We start from the raw sequence: 12,640 nt of genomic DNA, 5'->3' as shown, positions 1-12,640 counted from the left end.
CAACATCTGGTGAAAATTTCATGTCATTAGCACCTCTAGTAATATATTTACTGAGAAAAATGGTGACGTGTTCAATACTTATTTTACCGGCTGTGCGTCTCCCTAATGGTGTCGATTTTTGGCCAATAACATAAACTTAAAGTTGAACAGCTTGATCAAACTGAACAAGAAAACTAAACAGAACAACTAATTTTTACTCTCATGAACGTCTTTAATTAGTCATAAACATGCAAAAAAATCATTTCTGCAAGATTTCTCATCTAGGAATGCTGGGAAAATACTGGTTTATCTGACATGAGGTGGAAGAGGGCGGGGCTTTTCAGGATACTTCTTTCAACACTGCATGGTGTCTTAAAACAACACTGTTAAGTGTTATATAAGACTTATAGTAAATGCAGGCGGAGCTTATTTAACACTGTCCAGTGTTGAGACAACACTGAGGAAATCAACACTGTGAATTAACACCAACACTGGGCGTCAGTGTACTCAGAAAGTGTTAAAAGAACACTAGGAGGTGTTAAATCAACACCCAAAAGTTTAACACTGAAATTTTAACACTCCTGTTTTTGCTGATGTGGTATCTAGTTTATGTAGGTGCCCAGAAATGAGCAGTCTTACTTTTTTAAAGTTAAAAATGTGTAGAAACAAACTTTTATATGCTGTTTGACACACACACACACACAAACACACACAGCTCAGACTGTCTGTCCCTGTTCCGTCTGAAGGCAGAGCCACAGGCATGTCTGTGATTTTGCTCGTCTTCGGGGTGAAACAGCCAGTGTCGCCTCAGGCTGAAAGGAGAGGAGAGGACCTCACCTCCATTGATGTGTTGCTTGTGATTGAAATCAGGGTCGTTCCCGAGGTCCGTAGCTTTCCGATCTGTTGCAGAGAAAGAAAGAAAACAAGCAGGAGCTGCATTAATCTCCACCATCCACGCTCCGGTCTCTACATCAAGCTGAGATAACGTCTGAAACGCTGCAGATGGAAAACACGCGACGCACAATCAGCTCCGAACGTGAGCGATCATGTTCGAATTTTCTAAAGAAGATCAAACACAGGATCTCCTATAAAACCGCTGCGTTCGGTCTATCAAGGAGAACTAACGTTCTTCTACTTTTCAGCCAGACCTGCAYGACGCTGGCAGCTTTCATTATGTGATAAGCATCGCTGCTCGTTTTATTTGCTTTTAAATGAAAAGAAAGTCAGAGTGAGAGTGAAGAGAAAGGGAGATAAGTGGAAGCTGAACTGAGGACGGAAAAAAAGAAAAGGACGCACAAAACCATTTTGTAGAAAAATATTACTTTTATTACCTCAGCATATATCACAATCTATTTGCTTTTTAGACCATGAAATTCAACAAGCTAAAATACCACATTTCATATTTCTGAGGCAGGCCGGAGTGCAAGGCTCTGAAAGGTTTGGAGGCTCAGTTCTCCTTCAGTTCCATTCAGGGAAATTGACATTATAGTGCTCAGAAAAAAGAAGAAGAAGAAGAAAGAAAGGAGCAATATCTGGGCAGCTGATAAGCATTTATTGAGCAAGGGAACYGAAAGCACTTTATAATGTGGAACTGTAATAGATATTCAGAAGATAAGAGGTGAAAACTTAATTTAGTTTGTGCAGAGAGAAGATCAGAGTCTCATTTCCTCAGCTAGATAAGGTCATTCATCCACGAGACAATTTAGGCATCTTTATAACACAGAATACCTCCAATAAACTGCCTTCAAACTCTCTCAAAACTGTAAATAATAAAGATTAAAACTTAAGAATGAAACAGGAGGTAATTCTTTCAGTTTCACACACAAAAACTTAACAACACAATAAAGAAATCCCACTCTGCTTCATATTTACACTCAGTTGATTGGTGAGTGTTACATTAACATCTTTGTTGGTTTTCTGTCCTATCAATAGTCGAAGAACTCAAAGTGCTTTTTAAAACAAGTACACAGAAAATAAAATAAAAATCAAACTGTTCAGGAGAGGCTGCAAATTATTTCATCTGGACATTTTCTGTTCACACAATGCACTTCACAACAGAGAGGAGGTGGACGCAGGAGAAAAAAAACACGATACAGAAATCCATCAGAGTTTTCCCTAGAATGTGTTGGAAACCACAAACGTAGTGCCTTCGTGCAAAGCATGAATTTCAGATCATTTGAAGCACATTCGAAGACTGCGTTGTCTATAAATATGGCAATAAAGATATTTTTTCCTGCTCAAAAGAGAGAAAAATGCTAAAAGCTAACATTAAAAGCTAAATAACGCTGACTCATCCTTTGCTCATGTCCTATTACAGCATCATCAGAATCCTTCCACAGATTACAAACTAGCAAATTATTGAATCAAATAAAGAAAAAAACAGAAAAAAGTCTATAAATAACACCGTGGGTTGAATTTTCAAAAACATCAAAATTATTTTAAAAGCTGAATCATAAATTTACAGCAATGCTGAAGAGAAACAGAAGCAGACATTTCTTGAGAACTTAAACATTTCAGAACAAAGTGAAGACGGTGGTGGGGGTCATATGAGTCCACAAAGTGAAGTTTATTTTATTTTTACCTATTTTTATTTTTATTTTAAATATGTGCACTATGGTGCGCAACTGGACTCTGTTGAAGTGCTAAAAAAACAAAACAAAACAGAAAGCTCCACTAAAACAACCAAATTCAACAAGTCATCTAAAATATTTGAAAACAAAGCATTTTATTTTTATTTATTTATTTAATTTTTATTTATTTATTTATTTATTTTTTACAAGAAAAAATATATCAAGTGTTTAGTGGCTTGAACTTTCTGACTTTCACTGCCTGGAGGCTTTGGACCAAGGAGCAACTCATTATTTATTTGTCCTCAGTCTTTGGTAACGCTTTCTTTTACAGTACCCTTTTTAGCATGTAATTACACGGTAATAAGATGGTAACAACTTGTAACTACACATTATTACCATGTAATTGCATGGTAACTACCATGTAATTACCATGTAATAACATGTAATTACAAGTTATTACCATCTCATTACCATGTAATTACATACTAAAAAGGGTATTATAAAAGAAAGCGTTACCCTGTTTTGTCATTTTTTTGATCTCTAGGATTTCTGAAAACTTGAAGTTAGATTATATTACTGGAACACAGTTCAGAATGTTTCTCTTAGTTTTTTGCTCAAAATCAAAAACCTGTGATCCACACATGCTGGTCCAGACCGGAGAACAGAAAACCACATCTAGACCTGCTTCTTGTCTGGTTCCTTATTAGAGTTATTTGTCTTGTCAGGCGCATTAGACTTTTTGTTTTTTTGTGAAAGAGCTGTTTACAAGAAACAAAGTAAAATAAATGTAAGTCCCGTCATGCACTACAGTAGCTACACATGAATGAATTCATCTTTTTCTTTGTGAAACGTAATAAACTTAGTTCTGGAAACTCCTTAGATGTTAATTTTGGAACATTAATGTGAATATAACATTAAAACAGACTTTAAATATAAATTTCTTTCTTCCACAAAAAGAGCTTGCCGGGATGCCAATTGTTTTGAAAAGGCGGGAAAAAGAAACTTCCAGCAAAGAAACCTCCCCCACCCTCACATGTGTGACATTATTTTAAAGCTGCAGGTGTTCCTCTCTGAGAAACATCAGGAGTTTGAGATATAAACAAAACAAAATGTGTTTTACAGTGTGGATAAATGGATCGCTTGGTCTCAGGACATCTCACAACATGAGATCACATATGAGGTTTTTATTTTTTTTATTTTTGTCAGTAATTTGAACTGATACTGGTTCTCCTTCCCTTCTTCTCCTTGTGGACCTCACCGCAGCTTTCGACACTGTGGATCACAGTATCCTCCTCCACCGTCTTCAAGTGGAGGTCGGTCTCTGTGACACTGTCCTGGACTGGTTTAAATCATTCCTCTCCAATAGGCTGGAATATGTTTGTCCTGGCAGTGCCAAGTCCTGGACTCTCTGTGTTACCTGTGGGGTCCCTCAAGGGTCGGTTCTTGGGCCCCTGCTGTTTTCCCTTTACATGCTTCCTTTAGGTCAAATCATTAATCATCACAACATTTATTTTCACTGATGGTACACAGCTGTACATCAGGACTGGAGCACCATCATCACCACTGTCATCTCCATCTTCACTCACTGCCCTCACTTCCTGCCTGGAGGAGATAAGGGCATGGATGAGCCAGAACTTTCTTCCATTGAACTGCTCCAAAACCGAGGCCATACTGATCGGCACCCCTCATCAGGTTCAAACTTCAACTATAACAGCTATTTCCTTCTCTGGTCAAGACATCCCCCTCTCCACCTCTTACTAACCTTGGGGTGAGAATGGACTCTCATCTTACATTTGAAAATCACATCAAGCATCTGTTTAAAACCTGTTTTTTTTCCATCTACGTAATATCTCCAAACTTCGCCCATCTCTCACTTTTGCTGATGCAGAGAAACTCGCCCATGCCTTTGTCTCCTCCAGACTCGACTACTGTAACTCTGTTTATCAGAATCCCTGGCAAAAACCTTCAGATGCTTCAATACGTTCAAAACAGTGCTGCCAGGATTTTTATTGAGAGCTCGTAAATCTGAACACATTACACCCATTCTCCATAACCTCCACTGGCTTCCTGTCACCTACAGATTTCAATACAAGACTGCTCTCATCACCCATCAGTGTTTATACGGAACGGCACCAGATTATCTGAAGGGCCTTGTTGTCTCATATTCATCCATCTGCTCCCTCCGATCACAGAACWGTAACMTCCTCCACCTTCCACGGACTAAATTAAGGACCATCGGGCGTTCTGTGTGGCTGCTGCCCCCCGCCTCTGGAACACCCTCCCTGACTACCTGAGAGCACCGCAGTCATTGGATGACTTTAAAAAAGGCTTGAAGAGTTTTTAATCAAGTGTATTCCTCTGCATGATTTTATCATTGGATTTAATTACTTTTAACAGAGTTATTTTTTTTTGTAGCACTTTGAGATTTTTAGTGAAAAGTGCGGTACAAATTAAATTCATTATTATTATTATTTTTATTATTATAATTTCTCAACAGAAGCTAATCTCAGTTTAAAACGTTGACATTTAGGTGTCATCTAACCCTCCCCTTATTACAACTAAATTCGCTTTTAATGAGACGCCAAAGAGTTTTTTTTCCTGCGATTTTGTAAATCTTACGGCAGACTAACAAGGCGCTAATCTCCAGTTGCTATTGTCCAATAAAATCACCCCGGGTCTCGACGAAACATTAAATCACTTCCAGGAAGACGGCGTAAAGAAAAGGCCCGGGCCTTCTCTGGACGACCGTTGAACACTTTCTAACGATGCTGGCACGAAGCCCCGGGGCTAAAACCCTGCGAAGAATTATCACACACATCTGAGAGGAGATTAAAACTCCCCGTGGCACGATTTTTCTCCTCACTTCAATTAGTAAAGAGAAAAATAAAAAGAAGGGGGATCTTTTTATACAAGCAGCGGCGGGGATGGCTCTTTGCCACAGCGTGGGGGTGGGGGAGGGGGGCTGAGGACCTGTTTGAGTGCTCGCACTGATATTTCTCCAGGAAACAGAGGAGGAGGAGGAAAATAGAGATGACTTGGGGGGGCTAGAAATGCTTACTGTGGGGTTTTATGAATGCAATCAGCTCCATTAACTAATTAGAAATATTAAAGGGCTGCAAAGTGGTCTGTGATGGAAGATGGAGGGGGGAAGCGACGGGCGGGGCGAGGGGTTGATTTAAAAGCTCTCCGTGAAACATTTTCCAAATCTTGCAAAAAAAGTTTGATAGAGTGGCGGAGAATGGAAACAGAAAAGTGCACGGGTAGCACAACATAAATACAGCCATAGATCATTCCGCAGTTTGAATTTTGGCCCGCATTGATTAGGTTATGGCACGGGGCCGCRGGAATGAGTCATATAATGTGTAAATCATACACGAGTCAATTGGAATTGAAGAAAGAGGGGCTCGGGAGGCAGGAAATGGACATGCAAGCACAAAATGAGTGAAATACTTGTTGACTAAAGCACAAAACTGGAATTTACACACAAAATAAGTCAACRTGGAGAACATCTGTAGTGTAAAAATTGCTTGCAACAATAATATCACTGACTATATTTCAAAGCTTGGTGGGAATGAGGATTTCTTTCCATCACGCTGGTCCATGTTGGTTATTTGGTTTGTGTGCAGTGCATAAAAATGTCTTTTTTTAAGAAAGGAGTTCTTTCATCTGTTTTCGTGTTTGAAACAACCTGCCCTCCACCTTCACTTCTCCCTCTCCTTCAATCCAACCCACTGCCTGCCTCCCTGTTAGCCTCCCTCTCAGACTGAGAGAAAAATCTATCTTTAGAAAGYATAGGGAGCAGTTTTTTTTCTCCTCTTTCATCTCCTTCCATCTCTGGGAGCATTCTTAGGAGGGGAAAAAAAAGGTGGGTGGGGGCTTGCTTAATGGGCCCGTCTCCTCTGAGAGATTTTGCTCCCCTCCATCACTGCCTCTCATTTACTCTCCTGTGTTTTTTTTTATTCTTTTACTGGAAGGATTTGCAGTGAAGGAAGGGAGCAAAATGGGAACAAGGAGGTTTCGATAAAAAAATAAATAAATAAAAGAATCAGGGGTTTGAACATGAACAAAACAATATAGGTGAGTAACGACACATGTTGCAGATACCGAGAAATACAGAAAACAAGTACCAGACAATCATTATTTGCATATCTTACCCTGCAAAAAAGCTTTTGATTTGATTCATTTTTTGCTGTTTTCATGTAAACTGGATTACAAAATAAGAAACTAATACTCTGATTTCGAAAAGGCTTCAACTTCACCTGCTGACATCACATTTAAGAAGAAAATACTGATTATAAGTGAAAAGCTACRAGAAGAAATCAAGAAGAAAACTTGTAGCTTCTTTAAAAAACACATTATTTAAAACTGTCACAGTAGATATTGCAAATCTTTAGTTTTATAACAAAAGTGCTCATTCTTAACTTTAGAAATAAATAAAAATGGTGATTTTATAAATTTGCTTTTGCAAAAGAGCATTTATCAAACAATATTTATATACGAAAACAACAAAAAATAAGACCAAATAGGACTTTTCTAAAGTATACAAGTGTGTTTGTCCATATAGTGTCATTTTAAGTGAAACATAAGGGCGTCACAGTGTTTTTATCATCATTTATAAYGTTTGCATCTCTGATCAACAGTTGGGATCTCAAGATTCTGATGCTCKTATTTTGTAGGTCAGATGATGCAACGTTTGGGATCCACCGACTTCAGGTGGCGTCCCTCAGGGCTGCAGCTGTTTGAGACGAATGATCAGGAAATTTGCAATAAAAAAATCTGTTGTGGTCTCACTGAAGTCTGAGCGTATTTTAGACTTTACACATTATCACCCAGATGAGTTTGAGACATTTGAGAGAAAACTTTGTCACAAAAAAAGATGGTATGATACGGTTTTCCTTCTCAACCTCTAGAGTAACGATAAAATGCCAGAAGCTTTATTTTACGTAAGGCACTGATTTGGGCTTTACTTCCTAACAAACACTATATGGACACTCAGCCCRAGATACCTTTTTAAATCACAGCAAATTTGGTCTTATTAGCTGAATAAAAGCAAAACTAAAAAAAAAATTGTATTTCTCTATATTCCCCCTCAGACTACCAGGTCAACCTGCTGAAAAATCTCATCTTGAAACTAAAACTTCACAAAAACCACAGTGRTCTTTGTGTAACATCTGAAACAAGGAATAATAATGTTTTTTTTTTTGGTTTACTGTGAGCATTAACCACCAGGCAGGAAATCCAGGCAATGAAGGGTAAAAGAAAACAGCATCCATCGACATTCCTGTTTGACTTTGAGGCACTCCCTCATTCACGAGGTGAAGCGGTAATAATTAAAGCTCATCTTTAAAAAAAAAGGCATATCCAGGCTTTTGTTAAAATCACATAAAATATAATAATAGAAGAAAACTCAAGGCTATAGATGAGGCTTGAAACGATTCAGGAGTGTCTGTGCATATACTGGTGTGCATTTCTGTTGTGGCATTCCCTTTTTTTTTTTAAATGTATTCTTAAAGGCATGAGTTTAAATCCACTCTCTCAGCCTCAGTCCAACCAAAAGCAGCAGCCATCACTCCTGCTTCACACAAACACAAGGTGTCCTCTGTGTAAATCCCCTGCTTGTCAGACTGGATCTCTGTGAGCAGCCTGTGTCCAAGCTGCAGATCAGAGCAACACATCCTGATCTGACATTTATAGAAAACAAAACAAAACGTATGTAGTTCACTTCTTCTACATGCAGCCTGTCAGTGCTACGACGTAACTTTATTCACAGTCTGCACATCAGAATACTGCTGAGGACATCAGTAAAGACAAACACTGCAGTTGTTAGGTCTCTTCAAACGTCACAAGTGGAAACTGAAGCCTTTCCGTTCTCCGCGCTCTCCTCATCGACAGTGTTTACTGATCGTTTAATTAGATCCGTCGTCGGCCAGAGGAGCCGAAGCACTTCTGCTGAGGAGTCTCCCATCGGCGGAGATGACGTCGCAGATTCTTCCACAGTTTTTTTTTTTTACCACAGTCCAGTCAGCACCGAGAGCCGTAGCCGTCGTTTTCCTCCAGCGTTACGACGAGTGTGGGTTCCAGGCTCGAGCTGGCTCCTGGGTAAAGGCAGTTCTGGTTGGAGTTGCAGCTGGTGTTTTGACCCAGGTAGTAGTAGCTTTCTGGCTGATACGGCTGCTGGCAGCTGTGGTACATCACTGAATGATGGTGGCCGCCGCCGCTCTTCTCCGGCGCCCAGTGGTGGCGACGGCCGCACAGCATCACCATCACGGTCACCGTGACCAGCAGCAGGAGGGCGCCGCCTCCCGCCAACACATAGCACCAGAAGGCAGGGAGCGGCCGCGCCACCGCCGTGTCTACGGTGGGCTTCGTTCCAGATATGGCACCCCCTGAAGGGCAGGAGGAAACGTTACTGGCGGGCTCGGTAGAGGAGCGAGGCAGGCATGCAGGCTGCAGTGACGCAATAAAAGCATCCAAATAAACCGTTTATTCAGCTGTGACTGGCAGGCCTGTCAAGTTTTTGATTTCTCCACATGCTTCAGTGCAGAACTGGGAAGACAAACCATCTTTTATTAACCCTAAAGGTGCTGAATTACAGACAGGGCTTGAATTATTAGCAGTTCTGGCTCGCACACTACCGATAGTAGTTACTACCTTCTATTTGAAATTAAATTTCTACATCCTCAAAGGTTTTTCTGATCATACTTGAAAATCAAATCAATGACTAAAGACAATATGAACTGTGTGCTTTAATGAGTTGTTGTCCGGTCTGGTTGTGTTAAATGTCGATGCTCATATTTAGATGTAAAAGTGTTTATAAAAAAATTAAAAATCAACACAGACAGTTGAGTTGTTTTAATGTTTGTCAGTCAAAGTGTGTTATAGAGCAACTTTTCTCATTTGTGTTTAATTTTTACATTTAAATTTCGGCCGTAACTAAAACTGATTTTGTTCCACAAATTGAATTTWAATTTTTTTTAAGCAGTTAGAATCCGAAGTTGGACCGAGTCTTTGTTTTGCAAATCTCAATTAAGTCTCAAGTCTTTATTCACAAGTCAAAGTCAAGTCTCAAGCAAAGACAGACAAGTCCCAAGTCTGTTTGAATCTTTTTTTTAAACAATGCTACAGTTATATATTAAATGTAAATAAGTGTGCTAGTGTTGTAGTACTTGGAACCAGTACTTGGAACCAGTACTTGGAACCAGTCTTGGTCTTAAGACTGGTCTTTTTGATGGTTTTGGTTTTGTCTCGGACTCGACAGCATTTGTACTCGGTCTTGTCTCGGTCTCGGACATTGAGGACTTTGAAGACTTTGACCTTTATTTCAAGACGTGGAAATATGGCTAAATAGCCAGATTATTATCCAATTTATTTGTTAACATTCTTGCTTTCGTTTGATTTAAAATGTTGCTACTGATTCAAATCCAAACCTGACTCATTGCTATTTATGTTTCTTTGTTACAGGCTGTCGCCCATTCCCAACCCCTTCACTCACGTCCAAGTCATGTGACTCAAACCTCCACCTCTGCTTGGAATAATGATAATTTATTTAGGTGGCTAGCTAATATTTAAGTTGCAACCTAAATACATAGGTGGCTAGCTAAACATTTAGGTTAAATATTTAGGTAGCTAGCTAAATATTTAAGTTAAATATTTAGGTAGCTAGCTAAATATTTAACTTGCTAGCTAAATATGTAAATTGTTAGCTAAATATTTAAGTTAAATATTTAGGTGGCTAGTTAAATATTTGACTTGCTAGCTAAATATTTAGGTTGCAACCTAAATATTTATGTAGCTAGCTAAATATTTAAGTTGCAACCTAAATATTTATGTAGCTAGCTAAATATTTAAGTTGCAAGCTAAATATTTAGCTTGTTAACTAAATATTTAATTTGTAAGTTAAATATTTAGTTTATAAACTATGACATTTACAAATGTATAAATCATATGGTGTAAAACTGACATTGAAAAAATAAATCTGTTCTTTTTTTTCTTATGGAAGGCTAAATAAAACAAAAATATTGGTGGTAATTTTTGACTGTGTAACTTTACCAATGGCAGCCCATATGCAATTAATGCTGATGTGAAGCTGAAGTGCTGATGTTGTACTTGGGGCTTCACAGCTACAAATAATTACTGTNTATATATATATATATATATATATGAAGTTGCAAGAAAATACAAAGGGGGAAATGCTCCTGGTTGGATCAGCTCACTTGCATCAAATCTTTTTGCTGCGAGTGCTTTATTCGCTGTCTGCTGCAGGTACAACACTTACTACTCATACATATTTTTTTTACAACCAAACCAAACAAAAACAATATTTCTTTAATGAAACTATGTTTTGGTACATAAATGCCTAATATCACAGCATGTAAACTTGACAGACCTGCCAACAGTTCCTCTCTAACCAAACATCATAAAAAAATCAGGCATAAACAAAGCCTTAGCTTTTTAAACTTAGCTGCGTCGTCCAATTTTTTAAACAAAGAATAACCTAATTGATTTCTTTAACCTTCATGCTGATTCCCATTTGTTTAATTCTTTTGCCTGAAGCAAATGTCACAAGCATTAGCTGCAGATTGACACGCAAAGGCACATGCCATGCGCTCAGACTCGACCAGAGAATGCAAATAACCGGGTATAAAGTGACTGTCTGACCCAATCAAAAGGTGGAGGCTGTTTCTTTCTTTCTTTTTATCAAAGAGGAAAGATCACACCAAAGTCAGGTGGAGAGAGAGAGAGAGAGAGAGAGAAATAACAGGGTTGGAGAAAGGATAAGAGTGAAGGTATTACTGGAGGAGAGAATAGAGTAAAACAGAGAAAAGTAAACTGATAGAGGGTGGCGGGGTGGGGGGAAGCGGAGGGAAAGAGCTAATCCCACCATGATATCTTTAATCCTGCATTAAAGGGTTCGACTGAAACTTCAATACTCTGTCAACTCGCTATGAGAGAAACCTGCTGCGCGAGAGGAGCCGCTCAAGAGACTGACGGAGGGAAAAAAAAGGAGCGAAAGAAAGAAACAAAGACAGAAATAATGAATAGAAAGAAGGGAACAAAAGAACCTTAACGAGCACCTAACTAGGAATAAGAAAGGAGAGAGTAATACAGAGAGAAAAAAAAGAGGGAGACAGAATCTCGAGGAAACCAGTGGACCTAATTTATTCTTTTTTTCACAGGGTTCAGACGCTTTTTAAGGCTTTAAAATTGGCTTTGATTGTAAAGCTGCTCTGAGTGCAGCCGGCTCGCAGAGCCTTCCCACCAGTGGACAGAGGGAGGATTTCCAGGGATGGAAAATATAAAAAAAAACACCAATAATTTGCTTTAATTTTTAATTAAAGGGAAATAAAAGTTACTTAAAAGCTCCTTTATTAAAGCCTGAAATTTGAAGGAAGCTTACAGCTTTTTTAAAAATACTTTTTGAATAAAAGCTCTCACTTCACCCATCAGCAATCTTCCTTTAAAGTATGTAAACGAGAGGAAACTTAAAGTAGAAGTCACTACAGTCGTAGGAATTAGGCTCTTTTGTCAGTGTGTGTGCATTAAATCTGTCAGCCTGCATCCTCCTTATATAGGCCTGTTTTTAAAACAGAAATCTCAAAGAGGACTCTAAAACTCTCACAAAAATATATATTTTAGAGACTACACTGCTGTTGAACAGGGAGTCATATGTTAGCTGTTCACGGATAATAAAAAAAMCCCAGCAAGGATTAGCAGAAACACCTGGAGCATGACGCAGCTGACATCAGTTGTCTCTTGGCTTTTGGCTGTTTTAGGGAATGGTATGTATGTTTTTGTTAAACTCAAGTAAAAAAAAAGTAAGTTTGTCTAAAATGTTTTACCAAAACATTTTATAAACCACAGAACAAATTTTACTGAAACTTCCAGGAAGTAAATATTGGATGTATGGCAAGAGATAAGGTTTACAACAGTCAACCAAACTTAAAAACCTAAACTATTTATAACGTTGTTTGTTAGTCAAAATTTTCATGAACATAATGGATTTTAATCAGTGTTGTATAAAGTACCACAAAGTGATACTTGAGTAAAAGTACACGTATCTTACCAAAAACTGACTTTGGTAAAAGTTAAAG

The 12,640-nt window shown here is 38.6% G+C and overlaps 1 protein-coding gene across 1 annotated transcript in view; it reads right to left on the bottom strand.

Annotated features, from left to right (window-relative positions):
- The window catches only part of LOC106526995 (neuropilin-2), a gene marked incomplete in the record, with an annotated part of 146,560 nt that overhangs the window by 5,953 nt on the left and 127,967 nt on the right, over positions 1–12,640 (bottom strand). Inside the window, 1 exon segment of the mRNA XM_014021745.1 lies at positions 817–879. Coding sequence (XP_013877199.1) covers positions 817–879 — 63 coding nt within the window.

This window comes from Austrofundulus limnaeus, unplaced genomic scaffold (assembly GCF_001266775.1).
Source record: "Austrofundulus limnaeus strain Quisiro unplaced genomic scaffold, Austrofundulus_limnaeus-1.0 Scaffold303, whole genome shotgun sequence".
Taxonomy (NCBI): Eukaryota; Metazoa; Chordata; class Actinopteri; order Cyprinodontiformes; family Rivulidae; genus Austrofundulus; species Austrofundulus limnaeus.
This window is presented reverse-complemented; position numbering and strand designations above follow the sequence as displayed.